The sequence below is a fragment of the Culex pipiens genome, chromosome 1 (assembly GCF_016801865.2).
Source record: "Culex pipiens pallens isolate TS chromosome 1, TS_CPP_V2, whole genome shotgun sequence".
NCBI classification, from domain to species: domain Eukaryota; kingdom Metazoa; phylum Arthropoda; class Insecta; order Diptera; family Culicidae; genus Culex; species Culex pipiens.
This window is the reverse complement of record NC_068937.1, coordinates 4,262,454-4,288,038: the sequence shown is the minus strand read 5'-3', so window position 1 is coordinate 4,288,038 and position 25,585 is coordinate 4,262,454. Positions and strand designations below refer to the sequence as shown.

Sequence of the window (25,585 nt, the reverse complement as noted above, 5' to 3'; positions counted from 1 at the left end):
AACTTCCTTATTTCATAATTTTCTGATTTCCTTGAGATATTAGCTCAATTTCTTAATTTTCTAATTTCCTAAATTTCTCAATTTCCTAACATCCAAATTTCCAAATTTCTTTATTTCATTATTACATAATTTTACAATTTCCTAATTTCCTAATTACCAAATTTCGCAATTTCCTAGCTTCCAATTTTCTTAATTTCCTAATTTCCTGATTACCAAATTTCCTAAGTTCCTAACATCCTAATTTCCTTATTTCATTATTACATAATTCATAGTTTTATAATTTTAGTTTGTCTAGTTTCTGAATTTATAAATTTCTAATTTTCTGATTTTTTGAAGAAATTTTAAATTATTGATTTCTCAATTTTGTTTTTAATTAATAATTGTTGTTTAAAGTTTTTGAATAAACATTTTTAATCTATTTAATTTTAACTTTTGAATATTTTTGATCTTTTTATTTTTCCCCCAAAGAACCTCAAGCGCGCACACCGTCAAACGCGCTCATACCGAACTGTCAACTTTTCTTGGGGGGGTCACGAAAAGAACACGCAACATTTCTTGACCGCGTTCCTTCCGATCTGCATACCGTACTTAACCAAGGAAACCATGCCCCAGTTAACTCAATCCGAATTCTGAAACGGAATCTAATTAGAATCGTATACAAATTCCGTTTCAAACGCAACAACCGGTTCCGTGTTCGAACCGGTTGTTGCGTTTGAAACGGAATTTGTATACGATTCTAATTAGATTCCGTTTCAAAATTCGGATTGATTTGACTGGGGCGCTCAAAGGTAAGGTAACTGTCAAAAGCAGGGTTGGAATTTTTCGCAGTTGGCCGAGGGGGGAGTCAGTTCAATTTTTTTTATCAATTTGTAATCAAAACGTTTTAAATTTATTTTCTTTTTTGTTCTTTTCAAAATAAAAAAAAACCCCTCGCAACGCTCCCGATCGTCTCAAGAAGCTTCTCCTTATCGATTTCCCGTCGACCACAATTTCTTCGCCAGGTATTCGGACTTATCAGTCGTATAAAACGATGGCTCAATCGAGGGCCACTTCAGTACTTGGCTAAGCTCTGTGTGAGGACTCATCTCGTTTGCGTTACATCCTGGTAAATTCGTAGTTCAAAGAAAAGAAAATGGATCACAACCACAATCATGGCGGTCCGGACGACATGGAGATGCTGTGCCCGATGCAGATGTCGGTACGTAGCCCCGAGGGGCAAGACACTCAACGAAAAGTCTCAATTCTAACCTCAAATCGAACAGTTCCACGGCGGTACCTGCGAGATCATCCTGTTTCCGTCGTGGGCCACCACCGAGGTGGGCCAGTTTGTCGGGGCGTGGATCGGCTTCTTCCTGATGGCGGTCCTGTACGAGGGGCTAAAGTTCTACCGGGAGGTGCTGGCCCAGCGGGAGCGCAAACCGTGCAGCGAGCCGGCCACCGAGAAGAAGAGCATCAGGTGAGTTGAGTTTGGGGTGGATTTGAGGTGTGGTGCTCCGATTGAAGTGATTGATAACGATTTCCATATCGTATCGACATGCAACATTGTTGCTTGATTGAATGTAGAGCAAGCGTCTGCAAAGTGGAAGTAGTTGCACAATGTTGAACACTTGAATTTACGTAATTGTTGAAGGTTAATGACCTTTTTATAACCACCATCAACTTATTTGATGTTTACGATTTATTTTTGTCATAATTTGATTCAAAACAGTGAAGTGACCCGTCCTTCAATCTGCGGGCGAAACCTTGGATCATTTTCAATAGGGCGAAAACTTGGATGTAAACAAACAGTCTATCCATTTTTCTCTAGTGACAGTTTACTATGAGCTAGGATGGGATAAGCTGCATGTTTACATCCAAGGTTTTGCCCTATTGAAAAGTTAAAACGGAATTCAACGTTGCGAATGACAACTAAGCATTATTCTTGTCATTATTTGTCATTTTAACTTTGACACATTTATGCAAACAAAACACAAAAGATTGAACGAAATCCGAAGATAGCTGATGCACGAAGTGATTTGTTTACTTTTTTTTTGGAACCCTCAGCAAACGTCAAACCAAACAAAATTTCTAGAGTTTTTTTTGATTAGGTCCTATAAACATATGAAAGACAATGGTTTATTGGTCCTTTTCAAAAAAAACTCTGGATTTCTGCCCGATCTTTTCCGGGAGAGATCCGGAAAAAGATCCGGCAGCAATTTCTATTGATTTGACGTTTGCTGAGGGTGCCGAAAAGTTTGGTTATGTTACTGCTTGCAAAAGACAATTGGCCAAAACTTTATCCTTGGACCAAAACAGCCATTTTGCATCATTCGATCATCCATGTGCCGGGACCGTGGTGTAGGGGTAAGCGTGGTTGCCTTTCACCTAGTCGGCCTGGGTTTGATCCCAGATGGTCCCGGTGGCAAATTTTGAGACGAGATTTGTCTGATCACGCCTTCCGTCGGTCAGGGAAGTAAATGTTGGCCCCGGACTAACCTAAAAAAGGTTAGGTCGTTAGCTCAGTCCAGGTGTAGGAGTCGTCTCCCTGGGTCCTGCCTCGGTGGAGTCACTGGTAGGCAGTTGGACTCACAATCCAAAGGTCGTCAGTTCGAATCCCGGGGTGGATGGAAGCTAAGGTGTAAAAAGAGGTTTGCAATTGACTCAACAATCAAGCCTTCGGACACCTAGTTTCGAGTAGGAATCTCGCAATCGAGAACGCCAAGGCAATGCTGTAGAGCGAATAATTTGTTTTGTTTTTGATCATCCAAAAAATGTTGACAGCTGTTTTTACAATGATTGCATGAAAATATTTCAAATATTGTTTGTTTTATTCTTTGGAAGAGATTTTCTTATTGATTTAAACCCTTCAGTAAGTGAGATGAAATCACTTCATTGACTTGTTTGAATTTAATTATAATCAGCCTGATGGCAAGATTGTCAAATTGTATGTATGGGCCGCGATACTCACATTGGTTGGACCGTGGACCCCGCTATTTGGTCGCTTTACCCCTCTGACGCTAAATAAAGGGTAAAAGAGCCAGCAAATGTGCAATTGAAACAAAGTATTTTTATGTGAAAAATTATATTTAATTTGGTTTTTGATGAATAATTTTGAATATGTTTTGCCAAAAAATAAAAAACTAGAAAAAAGAAAATATTATCCAGCCTTTTGAGGACTAAGTCAATCGTTCACATTTTTAATGTTAACTTATTGACATATTTTATTGTTAAATGTCAATATTCCAAGAAGATAATGTCCAGCTTGTGACGATAAACTACTTTTCCTTTACTTAGAAATCGAATCCAGCAGGGAAACGATAACCAGCTATGTTGGTCCGCACCGGGTTCTGAACTCCCATTTACGAGGCGGAAGCGTTACCGCATGGCTCGGTCTTAACAAAAAATAAAACTAGACAATAAATAACAATTTTAAATTACAAACCTAAATATTAAATATTTTCAAATTTACTCATAAATGTTCTGTGTACCCTATTTTGTGCAACCAGTTTATGGAGCGTTCACCCTATATGGACTGTCAAAAGCTAGGTTCACTTTTTGACAAGCTTGCCACCAGTCTGATTATAATTGATTAAAGTCAATAAAATGTTACTGATTCTTTCAAAGTAAATTAATAAATTGAAATTCAATTTGCAATGGAAAAGTACTGTTTTTTTTTTTTCTTTTATATGCAAAGTTTTCGAGTATAAAAATAACAAGGTATCGAAAATGTATAAAATTTGAAAAACTATTCAACTGTGAAATAAAAATGGTAAAAAAGGAAAAACTTTCAAAGTAAATCTTAGAAATTGAGGTCCAGGCTGTGAATAAAAAAAAGCAAACTCGCAATAAATAGAAGAGAGAGACAGACTAGATAGACTTTTTTCAAGCAACTATTTAGTTTGAAAGATTAAAATGGAAAATCCCTCAAATATTTATAAAAGTTAGGGTCTAAAAAAACTTGTATTTTTTTGAAAGAATGGGATAAATCACAATGTTATTTCAAAATTATTATTGTTCAAGGAAAGGAAACACCCTACAAAAATAGTGGTTGATAAGGAATGGGCTTCTCACGATCACAACCATACTTGGATCAAACCCTTCGAAAGTTTTGATTTCAGAGGCGTTGGAAGGGAATTTGTGATTTATTGACAGAAAATTGATACTTTATATCGAGGTGACTACCCCCTCGGTCAACTGCAAGAGATTTCAACTCAGCGTTTGACAGCTGTCATGGCTTACCTTACATTTGAGATTCTTGAATTGATCCAAAATCAAGGAAAGGAAAAACCATTAAAAATAGTTTGGTTTATTTGAAAAAAAAAACTTATTATTGAAAGAATGCAAAAATTCATAAAAAATACGATTTTTTTTGGAAGAAAATAAATTTTAACGGTGCACATCAAACAGAGCTTTTGCACCCAGATTTTTGTTACAGACATTTTAGTATCTTCAAAACTACGGTTACTATCGAAATATTTTGTATTCATCCCCTAATGTACTGTCCACAAAATAATTTACAACAAAGTTTGACTATTTTTACAATTACATGGTTGCAGGATTGGGTCCGTTAGTTTGACAATTTTGGAATAAGAAGACATCAACTTCCTTCGTTGCTGTGCACCCTTAAGATGTCTGACTTTTCCTGCATATGTTTAAATACATGCATTTATGTTAGGAAACTCACAAAAATATTACAGAATATTGTTTCGCTTTTTCCACATTCGAAATTTTGTCAACTTACGACTTTTTGTCCATTCGACCAAATGTCTTTCGACCTTTAGTCGAACATCCCAACTAAAAATAGGTTATCATTAGATCCTTTTTGAAAAAAAGGTTGTTTTTAATTTTGTTCAAACGCTTCAATAAGCAGGAAATATTAAAAATCAAGTTTTCTAAAATTGACGAAAACTCCTCGAATTAAATATATTGAAGAAAAATAATCTAACTTTTGAATGTAATCTTTTCCATTGATTTTCACTTTTTCATATGTTTGGAATGATTTTGATTTTTTTAAATCGGAAAAATTGAAAATGTTTTCATATTATAACATTGGAAATCGGACAGTTAGTTGTCGAGATATTGCTACATAATTTAAAACTTGAGGGAATATTATCTTATTCTAATATTAATAAAAAAGCAATAACAAATTAAATCAGATTAAATTATCATGACTCATTGGAAAACAATTAAAATAACTGATATGACTCAACTCAATGATTTGCTTGGATAACAGTCCGATTTTCAAACTCAAAAAATATAAATAACTAAAATTATACTTTAACTTGCTATTACCTTAAAAATAGTACATTTAATGCAAAAAATTGTAAACTGCTTTCCAACAGAAAAAAATATTTTACTCTAAGTCAAAAGCAAATTTTAGTTCAAGTTCAAACCCTCTTCAAAATTTCTCCAAAAAATCGTGGGACAACACAAAATTCTTGCTTATTTTTTCGTTCAATAAACTTGTAAATTTGAATTTAAACTATTTAGAATGCATTTGGTAACGTTTATTTATGAATTTTGGAAATAAAGGCTTTTTGATATTTTAACAAATTTTGATCTTTTGATCGGAAAAGGATGTAAAACATGAGTATTTTATTATATATTTAATTTATAATATTTACAAAATTGTGACAGAATTCCAAAATGTTATTTTGTATAAAGCTTACTATCATGCTTAATGCTTAAATTTTTGAAAATCGGGCTTGAAATTTTAGTTTTGCTGTCAAAAATTAGGAAATTATCAATGAACTAACGAAAAATGCTTAGCAGTAAAAAATATGGTAATATAACATCTGGAAATGAGTAAATTATGTTATTTCAGAAAAAATGTATAATATAACCTCGCAAAATGTTTGAATTTACCACTTTTCCGTTGTAGTGTTACTTTTTCACTCCAAATTGATGTAATATTACATCATTTATCAGGTAATATTTTGCATCCCTATTTTACACCTTCCAAATTTACACAAAAAAAATTAATGTGTTCCTTAACATTGAAGTCTTTTTTCGATATCTGTATATTCAAAATGTTGTTAAAAACCTTAAAAAACCCTTTTTGTATAAACATGCAAAAATCAACGTTACAATTTTTTCAGAAATAATTGTTTTTCCAAGATTTCTGAGAATTTTTTGAACGGAAACAATTCAAATAATATTTGAAGTTGCCTGACCTTCAATATTTTTTCAATATCCCGAATATTACACCCTCAATTCAAATCACTCAGTTTTTATCAAAACCGAACCGAAATAAAAGATAACTGTTAGATTTAAGTAACTTTTATTCAGATCTCGGTTGAAAAAATATGGTAATATTACATCTGGGAAGGGGTGCATCTTTAAGGCCAGAAAAAAAAACCTATGAAAAAGTGTAATTTTACTTCTTTTCTGATGTAATGTCACTTTTTCAGTCTAAATTGAGGTAAAATTACGTTATACAAGAAGTAATACTCATCCTTGGAAATTTACACATTTTTTTTATTGTGTAACCAAACAAAAACAAGTTTTGAAGAAATCCAAAAGTTATTCGAAGGCCTTGGAAAAATTTCACTTCGGATAATCGAATCAGGATTTTTTTGTTTTGCTGTCTTAAGGAGCTATTAGACTATGGCAAACAAACAAACAAACTCGCACTTTTTAGTGTTTGACAGTTTGCGGCAAACTCGCAAACAAAGCCAAATGTATGAGGCTGACGTTTCTGTAAACAAACAAGTCAGGCAAACTGACAAGCTGTCAAAAAGTATCTTTGTTTGTTTGTCGTAGTCTAATAACTCCTTTATTTTTCAATGGTTTCGCTTGAGTATGACCCCTTAACCACTCTTAAGTGATTAAGAATTTTTAAATACAAGATGGCGGCCAAAATGGCGGTGATAAAATGTTCCAAAATGCATTAATTAATTTTCAAGGCATGGTGTCGCAGAATTCGAATTTGATGTTAAAAGTTAGAATAACTAAATGTGAAAATTGATTCGATTATGTGGATAATCGAAATTCGGATAGTCGAAGCTTCCAATAATCAAGTCTGGACTGTTATTCTTGAAACTGTCACTCAGCATCCAAGGGGCATGACACTTTATAATAGAAGAATATCTGTGAAATTTATGGATGAAAGTAATTTCACTTTATTTTGGTGTGGTTTTTTATTCCACCAAGAATCTTAATCATATTATCATCAAGTTGATTGAGCAACTCATAATCCAGAATTCCTGGTGATTATTGGCAGAAGATCCGTAATAACGCATTCCATCGCCAGCATCAAAATTGGATTTGCACGCTACTTTTCAACACTCTCAATCGAAAGATCTTATCGCACTCTTCATAGGATCAAAAAAAATCCTAGAATCTCAACAAGAAAAAAGAAATCAAAGCTAAGCCTCGTCACTGCCAAAGAAGGCATCCCCGATAGACGACGACCGTCACTCGTCGTCGAGTGGGCACCCGCGCCACGTGTCTTGCAAAATTAAAAAACTTTTCATTACACGCACAATACTCCTGCAGGACGCCGGCTGGCGTTTCCGGCTTGCTTGGATCTGCGATGACGTTTCACTCGCAAAAGGTCGCTGCAATCGCTTCCTGAATATTTATCAAATAAAACGATTATTAATTTCCTTTCTTCCTTTTTTGTGCGTTTTTTTTTTTGCGCGGTAGGAAGTCACGTTGAAAAAGTGCATCCTTAAAAGGGGTCACAATCACCACCGCGTCGCCATCTAATGAGCAATTGAAACGTCAAAGCAAGTGGCAAGCGTTTCACTGAGCAAAGAGTCCTTTTCCAGAACGGAAGGATTCTCATAATTATTGTGTTCCCCATTTGGCAGCCCGGGAATTTTGGAATTCTTTCATCTTTCTCTCTAAAAAACCTTGAAGAGGGCGGAACATGTGCGTGGGTGACGCGATTTGCAGAGCCTACTCAGGCTCTTTGAACGCTTTGATGGCGGGGAGCATGACGCGGCTTGATTCTTTTGAAACACTGTTGTTTGATAACACAAAAACAACTCTTTTTGATGTGTGCAAAACGGGGGGGAACAAACGAGGTAGAAATGGCAGAGAAACGGGTTTGAGATGCAGATACTCAAAATTGCTGTAAAAATAGCAACGAAAAAAACAAAAATGCAAAAAAAAAGTTGCTCTACAGAATTTTTAACGAAGTTGGTCAATTTCAGAATATTTAGTTTCTATATTTTCCACACAATTTTGCACTGTCCATCCAAAAATGTTTTTTTTTTTTCATTTTGAAAATTTTCAGATTTTTTTCACATATTCTTATCGTTTAAGGATCTGTGGTCAAGTTGATAAGGACTGTTTAGAATACATATTTTCAACATAGTGAATCATAAAAAAATAAATTTTCAAAAGAAAATATTGAGCACGCGAAAAAAAATCCAGTCAACTTCCTCTTTGTCTATATCCAACGGACCATCGAGGGAGGAATGCATGAATTTATAAAAGGGTGCAAAATGAAAACTTGATCGATAACATACCCAACTTTGGGAAAGAATCATGGTAAAGTCCAGCTAACAAGAAGAAGCGATCACTTTCAAATGTTAATCAAAAACTAAAATTTCTGAAAAACTAAAAAAAAAATATTCCAAAAAGATCAGAAAATTTTCAATATAACATTTAAAATTGAAAAAATGTTTTCTGATACATCAGCCTTTCGATCATTTTAATCTACTTGGTCATTTTGATTGTTTTGGTAATTTCAGTCATTTGGCAAGCCATTTTGGTCGATTTGGTGATTTTGGCCATTTGGGTCATTTTGGTCATATCAGTCGTTTTGTTCATTTGGCCGTTTTGGTAGAATTGGACATTTGGATCATTTTGGTCGTTTTGGTCATTTGGGTCATTTTGGCCATTTTGGTATTTTGATCGTTTTGGTCGTTTTGGCCATTTTGGCCATTTTTGACAATTAGGCCATTTGGTCGATTTGTTGATTTAGGTCGGATTAGCAATTTTGGTCGTTTTACTCTTTTAGGTCATATCGACCATTTTGGTCATTTTGGTCATTTTGGCCATTTGGGACATTTGGGTCATTTTTGCCATTTTGGTCATTTTTGTCGATTTGGTCGATTTGGTCATTTTTGTAATTTTGGTAGTTTTGGTCGTTTTGGCCATTTTGGTCGTTTTGGCCATTTTGGTCGTTTTGGTCGCTTTGGTAATTTTGGTAATTTTGGTAATTTTGGTCATTTTGGTAATTTTGGTGGCTTTGGTAATTTTGGTCGTTTTGGTCGTTTTGGTCATTTCGGACATTTTGGTAATTTTGGTCATTTTGGTAATTTTGGTCGTTTTGGTCATTTTGGTAATTTTGATCAATTTGGTCATTTTGGCCATTTTGGTCATTTTGGTCATTTTGGTCATTTTGGCCAATTTGGTCATTTGGTCGTTTTGATCATTTTGGTAATTTTGGTTTTTTTCTTCTTAATTTTGGTCATTTTGGTCATTTTCGTCATTTTCGTCATTTTGGTCATTTTGGTCTTTTGGTCGTTTTTAGTCATTTTGGTCATTTTGGTTATTTTGGTCGTTTTGGTCATTTTGGTAAATTTGGTAATTTGCTGATTTTGACCATTTTAGTCAATTTGGTCATTTTGGTCGTTTTATTCGTTTTAGTCATTTAGATCGTTTTGGTCATTTTGAACATTTTTGTCATTTGACCATTTTGGTCGTTTTAGTCGTTTTGGTCATTTGGGTCATTTTGGTCGTTTTGATCATTTTGGTAGATTTGGTCATTTGCTATTTTGGTAATTTTGGTCATTGTAGTAAACACTGAACAGACCTCTTAATTTATCCCCGTGCAGCCATTTTGAAAATGGAAACTGCGCTCGTCGTCAAAAAGACCATCTGCTGCAAAATTCCAAACCAGACTGAAGACTCAAAATAAATCCCGACGCACGAATGTCACTCAACTCTCAACACGATCGTTCCAAGAGTGCACACATACTCACGGCTCCCACATTACGTCTTTCCAGCGCCACGCACTCTCTTTTCAATACCAGCGCTGCACGTTGCGCAGACAAACTCAACCTAGGCGGCGAACTCACACTCATACAATCACACATGCTTTGCTGGCCCATTACATGATACACGAAGATTCTCTCGCTTCGTGTGCGTCGTCGTTGGCGTTCAGCAACCAAGCCACAATCGAATTTCGGTTCTAACATTTTAAATGGTCATAGCTTATTTCCAATACTTATTTATCCAAATAATAATTTAATCAATAAAGATATTTTTGCAAATATTTATTATCCCGTCTTATTCTCTACATTATCCCTCTTCTCTACTCTCTTTGTTGTCTGTTTCCTTTCTTCGATTCGTTTTGAACTAACATTACTTCAATCTGATGTGTCAAGAATTCGTATGTTGTTTGAAATTTTCTTCTTAACTCTTGGCTTACGGATAGTAGTTAAACTATTTACGATTTATAAAATGGTGCCTCTGTTATTTTGTATAATTTCTCAAATCTTATTTTTCGTGGTAGCAAAAGGTATTAATTTTATAGGTATCCTTGTTAAAATATTCAAAAGGTCATTGCTAATTTATGCACTGAAATTATTATTTCCAAAACCACGCGTTTTCGTGTTGTTACTTGATTTTTTGATTTTTTTTTTCTTGCGTGTTGTTGCCATTACTTAACTTTTCTTTTTTTTTTTTTCATTTACTCTCGTTGTACAACATGTGTAACAACACTCGACCTCATTTGTGTTTAACGAGGTGTTTAATGATTTTCCCAAATTCGCTCTTTGTGACGCACCAAGCTTTTCTATGATCCCCACCACATTTGATGATTGTCTGCAGGCTATCGTCTTTTTTTTTTCTTAATAATCATTTATCTTCAAACTTACTGAAATTCTCAAATTTGAAGCATTTTTTTTACTTCAAATTACTTTTTGCTAAATTCAGTTTTTAATATTTTAGTTTGAACTTCTTGAATTTTTCTTCTAACTGACTGGCAGTGTTAACATTGTATACAATTATTTTTCTTTATTATATTTCTTCCAGTAGCAGTTTTTTTTTTCACAGAATTCAGACGAATACGTTCGTAAGACATTTAGCTATCCAGCCTATTGTGCATCACATTTTATGCATTTTACTTAAAATTATTAGAAATCGTCAGTTTTCTTCGCTTCTACTCTTATTTTTCTCAATCCGTCTGACTTTGGTTATCTGATGTTTTAGTCTCATTGTGGATCATTATGTTGTAATAATGATTTCCAGATTTTTAATTTTCATTTTTTCTTGAATTTGTTTAAAAAAATTCTTAAGGTTTAATTCTAAATCATTGAGCATTTTTTTAGTTTTCACACGAAAATCAATGCAATGATCAATTATTAGCTTGCCAAGCTACTGTTTCTTGAATTTTCTCCTCAAAGGATTCAGTTTGCTGACCAAACATGGCAAAAACAGAACTAACAGAAATGTTCACATCTATTCCAAATTATTTTGTTACTTATTTCTTTGATAAAAAATATTTTTATTTAATTTCCTTCAGATATTCAGTTCAGAAACTTCCAAATTAATCACCAATCACTTAATTTCAATAATTTTGCTCAATTATTACTTGATGAATGTAGACTTTCGAACTTTGGTTTTTTTTACACTTTTCTTAAACTGTCATAATTTCTTTTCCTACCAGAAAGCAAAAATCGGTTAAGAATCTTTTAAGATTATCTCAAATTGTTACAAACTATTTGGTCTTTTTTTCACTTAATTTCAAATAATTTTGCTCACTTATTTCTTGATGAAAAAATCAATTCCTCTTTTTCATCCAGGAATTCATATATAATTAATTGTAAAAATGTAGACTTTCGAACTTAAGTATTTTTTTTACACTTTTCTTAAACTGTCATAATTTTTAGAATTATACCAAATAATTTCTTTTCCTGCCAGAAAGAAAAAATCGGTTAAAAATCTTCTAAGATTATCTCAAATTGTTACAAACTATATGGTCTTTCTTCACTTAATTTCAAATAATTTTGCTCACATATTTCTTGATGATGAAATCAATTCCTCTTTTTCATCCAGGAATTCATATATATAATCAACTTTCGAACTGTTATATATTTTTTGTATTATTTTTTTTTAGAAACTTAGACTTATGCTCAAACTTTGAGTGTCGATTTCAAAACATCCGTCGATTTGAAAACCATCTTCTCTTTAATTTTCTCCTTGAACGGACAGAAACCTTCAAGACATTAAAAAATGCTCATTTCTTCCCTTATCAATAAATAACTCCTTTAATTCCATCTAGGTACTTCATTCAGGAACTTCCAAAATCATTAAAATTCATTATAATTTGTTCAATTCCAAACTTGATTAAACCACCGACGTCCGTGATTAAACTATCACATAGACTTCCAAGCTGAAATTTATTACATTTCTCCTGAAACTGGCACTTCTTTCATCCGGCAATTCAGTGTGGTGATCAAATATTAGGCGTTTAAGCCTTCGATCCACCGCCACCTGTCATTCTTCTACACTCAATCTTTCAAAGTCATTTAAAATTATTCCTCTCTTTTTTGTTGTTGTTACTCTACCAAACTCTGTGACAACACATATAATCGTTGCAAGGCTAAATCTCCACATTCACATGATCATCATTCGGATTTTGTCTTTATTCCGTCCAATTTGTATTTTATTTTTATTTTTAAACAACTTATTTTGCATAACTAATTCTTTACTAGCTTCCTATTAAGCTATTTATCACTCGATTTAAGATGAAAACTCTTTTTAGGAACTGGAACTGAACGCCAAGTCCTGATATACCGATGGATCAACGATGGAATCAGATGCCATTTTCCAAATCCCTTTTTTTTACCATTTGGTACCAATGGTCACCAGATGCTTCCAAACCCACCTTCTTTTTTTTAATTTTTTTCTTTAACTGTCAGAAAAATTAAAATTATTTCAAACCAGTTTACCCTTTTTTTCTTGTTAAAATTACTTTTTGTCTAGACATTTAAGTTCAGAAACTTCCAAATGTATTCCCCTTTTTTACAGTATAACACTTTATTCAATTTTCTATTCTAACATGATTTGACTGTCTAACATAGAGTCTGTAGATTTCCAAGATAAAAGGTTTTACATTTCTTCTTAAACTTGCAGAAATTTTCAGAACCTTTCCTTATAGAGCTATCTAAGCCCGATCTCACACACACTAGCACACCATTTGTTTTGCTGGCTGGTACAAAATTTAACCTCACTTTTTTCGTGTACGTACACGCAATACATGCGCACGTAGATATCTCTATTTTGGTAGTTTTATTTTCCTTTTTTTTTTAAGGATACAATTCAGAAACTTCGGAATCATCCCAATTATATTTTTTTTTGCTCTTTTTTTAACAAAAAAAACTATACCTAAATTTTCTCTCATCAATTCAATTATCACAAAAATCATCTTTAACTATTTTGGAGTTAAAGTTAAAGCCTCTCATCAGTTAGGATGGCAAAATTCACTTCTATTTGCGCTTACTTAACAAATTTAAGAAGTGTAGATTTCAAACTATCCTCTCTTCAATTCTCTCTTTAACTAAGAGATCCTTTTATAATAACTCCCTTCAAATGTTTTTCTTCTTTTTTTTAAGAAAAAAATACCATTACTTTTTTTTATAACAGATCAACTCAATTATCAAATAATTTCATCATAAACAATCATAAATTTTCGAGATTATTCGAAATTATAGTTTCATTATTTGAATCATGCAGTTCAATGATAAAATATAAGGCGAATAGGTTTTCACTCTACCGTTTCTCATATTTTCTCTATAAACTGACAGATATTTTAAAATAATTCCAAATTCTGTTGCTGTTTTTTTTTATTTCTCCTTGAGAAAAAATCACCTCTTTTTATAAAATACCTTTGAATTTAGTGCAGTGATCAAATATAAGGCGTGTTGGCCTTAGAGCCACCGCCATTTTATATCTTCTCTTAATTGATTAATTCTTTCAAGATATTTCCAATTCTTCCCCTTTCTCTCTTTCTCTCTCTCTCTCTCTCTCTCTCTCTCTCTCTAACTCTTCGGAATCACATATAATCGTGAAGATTTCAAATCTATAATCTTCACATTATCTCTCTAAACCGAATGTTTTTTTTTTTAATCGTCGCAACTTATTCCACTTTTCCATTGTCTTCTTGAAAATAAAACTTTCATTCAGAAATTCTCACCAATGGTCAACATATTCATCCACGCTTAAATTGGAAAACTCCTCTTATAATTAGTTTTCATTAACAACCTGGTCATATCCGAAAACTACTTTTCGACATTAACTGAGTGTTTACTCAATCACCATGTTGGGTTTTGTTTTTCAGTCCATTTCATATACAACTTGTTGAGGCATTCGTCAACTTTTTCATTGAGCAGTTGAGGCTTTCGTCAACTGTTCTTTTCTTTCTTATATTTTTTTTTTTGTGCAGTTGAGGCATTCGTCAACTGTCTTTCCTTGTTTTTTCTTCTTCTTTTTTTACGGTTGAGGCGTTCGTCAACTGTAAACTTTTTTTTTCTTTTTTTTTTTTTTATTTTGTCCAGTTGAGGCATTCGTCAACTGTCTCTGTATCTTCATAACTCTGGCTCATTTTTTTCAAATCTTCACCAAACTTACCCACCAACTGCGCCATGTAGTAAACACTGAACAGACCTCTTAATTTATCCCCGTGCAGCCATTTTGAAAATGGAAACTGCGCTCGTCGTCAAAAAGACCATCTGCTGCAAAATTCCAAACCAGACTGAAGACTCAAAATAAATCCCGACGCACGAATGTCACTCAACTCTCAACACGATCGTTCCAAGAGTGCACACATACTCACGGCTCCCACATTACGTCTTTCCAGCGCCACGCACTCTCTTTTCAATACCAGCGCTGCACGTTGCGCAGACAAACTCAACCTAGGCGGCGAACTCACACTCATACAATCACACATGCTTTGCTGGCCCATTACATGATACACGAAGATTCTCTCGCTTCGTGTGCGTCCCCTGACTGAAAAGTCCGTCAGACGTCCGTCGTTTGTCGTCCGTGCAATTGTACGACGTCGCTCGACAATGTCGTGCGACTTTCGCGCGAATGTCATACGTTTTTGCACCAAAATGTCGTATTTGTCGTGCGATCGATGATCGAAATTGTACGACATTGTCGTACGACATTCGACCGACGTCGCATGGTTTTGTTATTTAGAATGTCGTGCTATTGTCGAGTGCTGTCATTTCGGATTTTTAGGTTATGTTGCAGTTGAAAAAAACTGTCGTTTTGTTTTTATTGTTTTTTTTTATTTCAACTGTCAAAATTTCACAAAAATATTTACTTGTTCACTTAATTTCACTTGCGGATCGCCGATTCTTCTCCAACTTTGCTTCCTTCGGGATTTGCCTTGACCGCAGCTTCCGGCTTGGATGTTGGAGGCGGCCGTGGCAGCATCTTGGCCGTGTTGGACTTTTGCTCCTCGACGCGCTGATCAAAACCCGGATGCGACACCTTGGCGACGATCTTGAACCTCCGACGGATTGATGTTTACCGGAGTACGAGAGGCTGCTTTCTTGGGTTCTACGGAAGCCACGCGGGACCACACGGGGACGCATGGTTTCCGGCAGGATCAGATCAGAATATGTTTGTTGCCTGAAAAAATATAACATCAATCAACAATTGGCAAGAATTTATAAATTAAATTCAGAATTCAATAATAATAATAATAAAATTTCAAAACAATACAATTTCAAATATGTAATATTCAAATATTTTGTAACTATAAAAGAAAAACTAAATTTATTTATTCTCGCTTACTTTTACAAAATGTCCTATGTACATAGAAAACCCATGGCGCATTGGTTTTTTTAAAAGAATTCTAATTGAAGACATCTTAAAAACACTTAAAAAACGTATAAAACTCAAATTACTGCAAATAATTAAAAAAATCCGACAATATTATTATTATTTAAAAATTGTACCAAATTTGAGAATTCTAAAAATATTTAATGATCAAACGTTTACAAATTTCAGCATCATCATCTCATCATCAAATTCTAAAATTCTAAAATTCTAAAATTCTAAAATTCTAAAATTCTAAAATTCTAAAATTCTAAATTTCTAAAATTCTAAAATTCTAAAATTCTAAAATTCTAAAATTCTAAAATTCTAAAATTCTAAAATTCTAAAATTCTAAAATTCTAAAATTCTAAAATTCTAAAATTCTAAAATTCTAAAATTCTAAAATTCTAAAATTCTAAAATTCTAAAATTCTAAAATTCTAAAATTCTAAAATTCTAAAATTCTAAAATTCTAAAATTCTAAAATTCTAAAATTCTAAAATTCTAAAATTCTAAAATTCTAAAATTCTAAAATTCTAAAATTCTAAAATTCTAAAATTCTAAAATTCTAAAATTCTAAAATTCTAAAATTCTAAAATTCTAAAATTCTAAAATTCTAAAATTCTAAAATTCTAAAATTCTAAAATTCTAAAATTCAAAAATTCAAAAATTCTAAAATTCTAAAATTCTAAAATTCTAAAATTCTAAAATTCTAAAATTCTAAAATTCTAAAATTCTAAAATTCTAAAATTCTAAAATTCTAAATTCTAAAATTCTAAAATTCTAAAATTCTAAAATTCTAAAATTCTAAAATTCTAAAATTCTAAAATTCTAAAATTCTAAAATTCTAAAATTCTAAAATTCTAAAATTCTAAAATTCTAAAATTCTAAAATTCTAAAATTCTAAAATTCTAAAATTCTAAAATTCTAAAATTCTAAAATTCTAAAATTCTAAAATTCTAAAATTCTAAAATTCTAAAATTCTAAAATTCTAAAATTCTAAAATTCTAAAATTCTAAAATTCTAAAATTCTAAAATTCTAAAATTCTAAAATTCTAAAATTCTAAAATTCTAAAATTCTAAAATTCTAAAATTCTAAAATTCTAAAATTCTAAAATTCTAAAATTCTAAAATTCTAAAATTCTAAAATTCTAAAATTCTAAAATTCTAAAATTCTAAAATTCTAAAATTCTAAAATTCTAAAATTCTAAAATTCTAAAATTCTAAAATTCTAAAATTCTAAAATTATAAAATTATAAAATTATAAAATTATAAAATTATAAAATTCTAAAATTCTAAAATTCTAAAATTCTAAAATTCTAAAATTCTAAAATTCTAATTTTCTGAATATTAAAATTGGAGAGTACCTCAATACCAAAATCATTTACTTCAATTCGTGATATTTTTAACTCCTATTTTTCATTAGACCAAAAAAAATTTCAAAAGTTAATAGATTTTAAATTTTTCCAATTTTAAAATTTATGAATTTTTAGATTTTTTTAAAAGTATTTTTAAAAGTTTAAAATATTTAAAAGAAATAAAAACTTTAACATTTTTAAAATTTAAAAAATATATTTTGTAAAATTTTTGCATTTTTTTTATTTTTTTTTAATTTTTAGAATTTTTTAAATTTGTTTTATTTAAAATTATCAAAAATTTAAGATGTGCAGAAAAAAGAGATTTTTTTAATTTTTAGAATTTTAAGAAACTTACTAATTTTTAAAATGCGTAGAATTTATAACAAATAGAATTTTTGATAATTTTTGTTTAAAAATATAAATTATTTACATTTTAGCATTTTTAGAATTTACAATTTTGGAATTTTAGAACATATAATTTTTAGAATTTTATAATTCAAAAATTTCAACTCGTGCGACTAACGTTTTGGAAATTTATGAACTTTATAATGTTAGATTTTTAGTATTTATGAATTGAAAAATTTTGTATTTAAGAATTAGTGAATTTTAAAATTTAAATTATTGTCAATTTTAAAATTTTCATATTTTAGAGTTTAATTTTTTTAATATTTGAAGACTTTGAGAATTTTAAATTAATGAATTGTATAATTTAAGAATATTAACAATTTGCACAATATCAAGAAATTAAATGAATTTAGAATTTTCAATTTCTTGCATTCTTAAGTTCTGGAATGCTAGAATTTTAAATTAAGAATGAAAAACTTTATACAGTGGACTCTCTGGCTGTCGATCTTCTCGATACCAATATTTCTCCAGCTGTCAATAAATTTGTCAGTCCCTTCAAATAGATTGCTTTGATTTTTCGTTCTATAATTTGATAACTCCCGCTCTCGACGGTCCCTTCAATATTGACAACGAGAGAGTCCACTGTAATTTAATTTTACAATTGTCAAATCAAATCAGCGTTGAAGTTTTTTTTAAGCATTATTGGATTAAAATGTTAAGAATTTGTGATGTTCATCTAATTTTTAATTTCGATCGTCCAATCGCACTCCCAGCACACCTCCTCCATCGTTTCTAAAACATGACTCACCAGTTCCATTAGATATGGAGGCAACCTCCCGCGGAAAGTAAAACACCAAACACTAACGGCTTCCTCGATCGCAAACTGGTTCCTTCCCGTCCCGTCTTCCGGAATGGCTCGCCGAGTAATCCATATTTCCCGTCCTCCTCTTCCTCCTATACCGCCACGAAGACCGCAATCTGGAATACAAGACAATTTGATTCGGTTGTCGCACACTCCGGCCGGAACTTTCCGGCAGAAAAAGTAATTCAATCTAGAACACAACTTACCTTTAAACTGGCCAAAATCCTCCCAAAGCCTAAAACCAACAACAATTTGTTCGACTCGGTTGCAATCAAGTCCGAACAAGTTCAACTGAAGAGAACTGTCAAACTGTTTGCGTCGACGATAATCGACGTCGAATTGAAGGTAAATCGATGGAAAAAACAACGTCGGGCATGTCGAGTGTTTGTCGTACGTTTGTCGTCCTTTCGACCAATCAATATCGAAACGGTAAAATCAAAACCGTGCGACAACTCGTACGACGTGCGACATTTTTCAAACAGGGTCGTCGTTGGCGTTCAGCAACCAAGCCACAATCGAATTTCGGTTCTAACATTTTAAATGGTCATAGCATATTTCCAATAATTATTTATCCAAATAATAATTTAATCAATAAAGATATTTTTGCAAATATTTATTATCCCGTCTTATTCTCTACAGTCATTTTGATCATTTTGGTCGTTTTATTCGTTTTAGTCATTTTGATCACTTTAGTCATTTTGAACATATTTGTCATTTGTCCATTTTGATCATTTTGGTCGTTTTGGTCTTTTGGGCCATTTTTTTTGTCGTTTTGGTCATTTTGGTTACTTTGGTCATTTTGGTCATTTTGGTCGTTTTTGACAATTAGGCCATTTGGTCGATTTTGGTCGATTTAGCAATTTTGGTGGTTTAACTCATTTAGGTCATATCGACCATTTTGATCATTTTGCTCGCTTTTTTATTTTGGTAATTTTGGTCATTTTGATCGTTTTGGTCGTTTTGGTCATTTGGGCCATTTTGGTCATTTTGGCTATTTTGATCGTTTTGGTCATTTTGATAGATATGGTCATTTCTAGATTAAATTTTCAAAAGGTCCTATCTGCATAGGAAACCCATGAGGGATAGGTTGTTTTGAAAATTTAATCTAGATTTGCTGATTTTGACCATTTTAGCCAATTTGGTAATTTTGGTAATTTTGGTCGTTTTATTCGTTTTAGTCGTTTTGATCATTTTGGTCATTTTGGTCGTTTTATTCGTTTTAGTCATTTTGATCGTTTTGGTAATTTTTAACATTTTTGTCATTTGACCATTTTGATCATTTTGGTCGTTTTGGTCGTTTTGGTCGTTTTGGCCATTTTGGTAATTTTGGTCATTTTGTTCGTTTTTGTCATTTTTTTCATTTTTGTCATTTTGGTCATTTTGTTCGTTTTGGTCGTTTTTGTTATTTTTTTATTTAGGTATTTTTGGCCATTTTTTGTCATTTTATACATTTTGGTCGTGTTGGGCATTTTGGTCATTTCGGTCATTTTGGTCATTTTGATCATTTTGGTAATTTTGGTAATTTTGGTAACAATTTGGTCAATTTGGTCGTTTTGACCATTTAGGTCATTTTGGACTTTTCGGTCATTTTATTCATTTTGGCCATTTTGGGCATTTTGGCCATTTGGGTCATCTAGGTCATATCGTTTATTTTGGTCATTTAGGTCACTATGGTCATTTGCTGATTTTGACCATTTTAGTCAATTTGGCCATTTTGGTCGTTTGGACCATTTGCTAATTTTGACCATTTTGGTCATTTCAGTCAAGTGCCAAAGTACCAACTCATGTAACATTGATTAAAAATTAAATTAGAAAAAAAATTACACTGTTTGGAAATCTTACTATAAAATTTAAACAAAATCGTATTCCAGACACCACCTAACCAACAAGCTGCACATCGTCCAGTCGCTGCTGCACCTGCTCCAGGTGTCCGTGTCCTACGTCCTGATGCTGATCATCATGCTGTTCAACCTGTGGCTCTGCCTGGCCGTCGTGACCGGGGCGGCCCTCGGCTACTACATCTTTGGCTGGGTCCGCCAGAGCACGATCGACGCCAACGAGTGCTGCAACTAGGGGCAAGTTTCGCCGTTGTGGAATCTTACTGTTTTTGTTTAAGAATTTAGATAAGCTAACGATTTAATTTAAATTAAGGTACCAAAGATTGCAACTTTGCGTTGCAATAGCTTGAGATGAAACCTCCACTTGTTTAGAATTTAAGTTGACTACCTTACGAGCATTACGAACGAACAAATTGTACAGTTAGTGTGAGTTTATGAAATAAAAAATACCTCTATTTAAGCCTTAACCAAAGTAAATTGTAAAACAAACCCGAATTGCCATGACGGACTGAGGTCAGCCCAAAGCAAATATTTTGATAACTAATTTGTAACCTTATTGTTGCACTTTGTCCGTGATCTTGAGGGTTGGGTCCTTTGAAGTTTTGAAAGAAAGAGGGAAAGGGATCCCTTTTGGGCATTGTCTTGGCAGCTTTCGCAGGTAAACTTCGAGAAGAAAGCCGTAAAACCATTCAAAACCAAACTATGAATACAATGTGGTAATAATAATGATATCCTCTCGGTTACCTGAGGGTGTGTGCGATCCTTTCACGCTCGGATTTCATTGATCCTTTCAGATAAATGAAGAAGAAAAGATTTAATGTTGCAAATTTAAAGAATTTCTTAAACAAATTTTAAGAATGTTTCACCCATTCCATCTAAGTGTGTAACAGTTTGACAGTTCCGAATAGTCTTGCTAATCTTCGGGTCCTCACGTAAGCGTGTACGTTTGACAGTTCAGAAGCGTTGACAACCAAACGTTGCTACCGTATTGTCTGTAGCAAACACATAACCCCAAATGCGAAAAGAAAGAAACCTGTCATTGTTGCCATTCTTCCCATTCTTTGCCCCGAAACCCCGACCTCGGGAGACCGCGCGGCAACTCGATCCTCTTCCACCGCCTTCAGGGTGATCCTGATTATCTCATTCATCGATCCTTTCTTTCACAAGGCGAAGAGATCATTTCCAAAAGCAAACACACGGACACGAGAAAGCAGAGGCTAATCCTCTTACGGGAAAATTATTATCTGTGGCCAATATCGGATTTTGCGTCGGCGGCGTCGTCGTCGCAGTAGGCTCAGGGAGATCCCACACAAAAAAAGCAAATACATAACCTAGATCATGGCAGGCGATGGCATTGTTGCGTTTTTTTTTTCTTTTGACAAACGCAAAAAAAGAAAAGGCTCGTAACAACAAAAAGCGAGCCGAATCAAAGTCGGCGGGTCCGTGAACTTCAAAGAGCCTGCTGAGGTCCCGCACGGACACACATGTGGGTGACACGAGACCTCTAACCTCACTCGTGCAGGATCCGACACGGCCGCAAACATGTGACAGTTTTGTTTCCTTCGCGGGATTTTTTTTTTGTATCTGTGAGGCGCGGTGTCGTGTTCAGAGTTTAGTTTGAAGTTTTGAAACAACACAAAAAAAAAACAAGTCGTAAAAATTCCTCCGGCGGAAGTGGGATGTCTCGGGTTTGGGCAAGTTTTTCTGGAAGGATTTTTATTTTTATTTGTTGGAATATTTGGTATATTTTGAAAACCAACAAGATGTCTTTTTGTTATTTAATTTTTTCACGTTTAGTAAATTTTTAAACTCCTATTACCTTTCCAACATAGTTTCAATTAAATTTGATCACTTTTATAAAATAGGTAGTAACTTAACAAAACAAGAATTTTGAAAATAGTGTAAATATGTCGAAAAAAGACACTATTTTTACAAATAATCATCAAAACAATTAAAAAATCGACTAATGTTGCATTAAACGTGATTTGTGAAGCTACCAGGAGTGAAATAATCCATTTAATCCAAATTTCATAACTTTTGATTGTTTTTATAAGGCAGGATAAGGGTGGCCCATTCTGCCCCCAAGTGGATTTTTATTTAACACCATCCATGCCAGATATACAGATAAATCTGTATTTGACAGATTTTTCGATCCCAAAAATCACAAAAATCTGTGCATACAGATTAAAAAAAATGATTTAGTAATTGAATTATACTTTAATTTGATTAAAAAGCTTAAACCCGCTGTTAAAAATTAAAAATGTCTTCTAAGACTTTGAATTCGACATGATACAGATAAAATACACATTTATTTTTAAGAAAATTCAGACCTCTCATAAAATAATCTGGCATCGTTAAATTAATACTTCCACCACCAAGCCTCTAAATGATTCGAAGATTCCGTTGTTGTTTGATTACCTTTGTAATAGCTCCTGGCACCATTCGAACACTTGCGTGGTTTTGTCAATAAATTTACATATTTGCTCATAATTCGAAAAAGACAATGAATTCAAACGTCGTTTTCGGCATGGTGAAGTTATTTGACGTTTGGCGTTTTTATAAGCATTAAAATTTAACTCGTTTTATTATTGATGTAAGCAAATTTACTATCCAGGTTACAGGGTGGCCAATCAAATCGGGAAAACGAGAAATGCGGGAATTCGCCAAAATCCACCAAATATCGGGAAAAGTCGGGAATTTGCAATTTTTGTCAAATAGTTGGGAATCCCAAGAATAATCGTTTGAAATTTATTTTTTCAATCTTGAAAATTTTTGTAAAATTTTCGAATTAAATTCATTTAATTCTTCCTAACGAACGAACTTAAATTTTAAAGTTCCTTTCACTATCTCAATCTTTTTGAGACGAAACAGCTATTCAAGATATCTAAATTCCTTATGAATATTAGATGCATTTTACACAGATACTCATAATATTTTTTTTAATTATGAAAAAGATTTTTATAAATTTTTGTTTAGCAAAAAAGAGGTAACATCTAACTTAAAACAACAACCAAATTAATGAAAAACTTATATATTAATAAAGCCTAATTTTAAAGATTATAATGATTCTGTTTCATTTTGTCAAACTGAATGAATATTTGAAAAAAGATTTAAACTTGCCAAATGCAATTGTAATATTTTTTTGGCAAATATTTTAGATATTTTTTACAAATGTTTCCCTTGAACTTTGTTGTGAGTACGGGTTAAAGCTATAAGGCTTTCTAGTCAGAAATTTACCAACACATTCAAAGTATGTTTACATTACAACTAGAGGTTTGTTTGCATCAGGTTTTCTATCTCTTTCTAGCAAAAGTTTTTTGTCAGGCGACTTCTAGCTGGTTTTTTGACTGTCCGCACGATATGTCAGCCAACAAACTTCGCAGGGCTGTGACAGCTCGGGCTTGGTCATTGTTTGCATCAGGACACTGTGACGAGAAGTTCGTCATTTTTGGGTTAAATTATATTTTTTTTCACTGGGCCTAGAAAGCCTTATAGATAATGCTTGATTTCCAAATATCGGAAAACTTAAATCACCTTAAATATCGAACAAAATCAAATCGTTGTTCGACCAGAATAAAAAATTGAAAAAAAATTCGCTTTAAAAAAACATTTAAGTTGAAAAAAATTATAAATCTGACAAATTTTGATTTAAGTTATTGCAAATATTTTTAAAGAATAAGTCTTTTCAAACATTTCAAATTAAGTAAGTGATAAAACATAGAATTGATAGCTGATTTTTAAATTGAAAAACTATTAAACTGTTGAATACTATCAACTAACATTGATTTTAAAAATCAATATAAAATGTACAAAACTTAAAGGAAATTTGTAAAAAAAATTAAAAAAAACAAATTCTAGATATTTTTAATTTTCTAAAAGAACAATAACAGTCATCATGCTTTAAGCGTTTTTTAATTAAAATAAAATAAAATTAAGAATAAAATTTAAAATCAGTTATCTTCAACTTTTTGCCATTTCCAGTTGAAACGAAGCATCAAAAATTATAAGTTTGAGAATTTTAAAAATAAGCATTGAAATTATGAGCATGAGCATGAGCATGAGCATGAGCATGGTTGACTGCCAATGAGCTGCTACTCCGTTATTGACAGATCAGCTGAAGTTAAACAATGAATCAAAAATGATCAGTGGGAGCCAACCATCCGTTCACTGTTTAACCCCTGAAGACCCCGACTTTATTAGTCAATACCGGCGCCCTCCCAAGAAGCCTGCAGTTCAACAAAAGGGAGGAATGTTAGTCCGATAGTTGAAGTTGCAGACTCATCAAGCACACAGTTTTTCGCTATATACTTGTTGATACCGCTTGAGACCGTTGAATCCACAGCATCTCCTTCAAGCATCACGTGATTATTTATTTTTTTTTGGGTTAGTAGGATAAGGTATTGGCTTTTCGATGCCTCCCGAGCTACGATGCTATGGGGAGGACTTTCATAACAAACCCGTCGGCGAGCCTTCCGAGCAACGATGCTATGGGGAGGTCTTTCTAATTAGCACACCAAAACACTCGCGCACAGGTATTGAAATACTGAATAAATGTAATTTTTCATCACGATTACCCAGACGACATTGATGATATAGGAAGGACTTTTTTACAGTCATTTACAGTAATACTTAAACTTATTTTAATGCAACAATTCACACGACGTCGTGCCTCCCGATCAACGATGATGTAGGAAGGACTTGAGCTAGCCAATCAGGATGAAACACGAAATAAAATTCGTTTCTTTTCACACACACAATGCCACATAATTGACCGCGCGTCACCACCCAACTAATTGAACTGATTTTTTTCTGCTTGTGGGCAAGACAACCAGGATGAAACACTAAATAAAATTCTTTTCTTTTCACACACACAATGCCACATAATTGACCGCGCGTCACCACCCAACTAATTGAACTCTTAAAAATAAGCATTGAAATTATGTAACAATACTAAGCTTTCAGTTATTTTTCAAAGACTTATTGTTTATGTTTCTACCTAAAATCAAAATAATGGGTGCTTAAATTTTCGATGTATTTTTTTAGAAATTAAGGAATTTAGAAATTAGTTTCTAATTTAACAAAAATGGTCAATAGTTTGATCTGTCGGTGTGAAAAGTCGGGAATTCGAAAATGGCACCATTAATAAGGACTGGCGCCTTAGCCCGCTCGGCCATCAGACCGATGAAGAAAGGGAAGTGTAAAGAATTGGTAGAGGTAAGCAAATGAGACGACTAATGATGTACTGTGGTACGCGCGGCTGGTGCTACCCCGCGCAGTACTAATTCTCGCCTGTTTAGGTGGCAGTTCTGAAGTCGCTCTTTCTCTCTAATTTTATTTTCTCTGTGGTCCCACTCTCACCAAATTAACCCTCCCAGCTTACTGCGATCGGTGGCGCGAAGATGCACCGATCTGATC

General features: G+C 33.0%; 2 protein-coding genes and 1 long non-coding RNA gene across 3 annotated transcripts in view; 2 read left to right on the top strand and 1 right to left on the bottom strand.

The window, feature by feature from the left end:
- LOC128093133 (uncharacterized) overlaps positions 1-25,078 on the top strand; it is a 356,259-nt gene extending 331,181 nt beyond the window's left edge. The window contains exon 2 of the mRNA XM_052708947.1: positions 24,215-25,078. The gene's annotated coding sequence lies outside the window, so the exon portion shown is untranslated. The remainder of the gene's footprint in view (positions 1-24,214) is intronic.
- Positions 1,039-20,637, top strand: LOC120432334 (high affinity copper uptake protein 1). The gene is made up of 3 exons (XM_039597523.2): positions 1,039-1,198; positions 1,263-1,456; positions 20,204-20,637. The coding sequence occupies exons 1-3, from the start codon at positions 1,133-1,135 to the stop codon at positions 20,403-20,405; spliced, it is 462 nt and encodes a 153-aa protein (XP_039453457.1). The 5' UTR covers positions 1,039-1,132; the 3' UTR covers positions 20,406-20,637.
- Positions 15,198-18,767, bottom strand: LOC120432335 (uncharacterized). Its single transcript, XR_005608053.2, has 3 exons — positions 18,539-18,767; positions 18,279-18,448; positions 15,198-15,579 (listed from the first exon to the last, which is right to left on the bottom strand). It is a non-coding gene; the product is annotated as an uncharacterized LOC120432335 (long non-coding RNA).
- Positions 25,079-25,585: the final 507 nt, after the last annotated feature.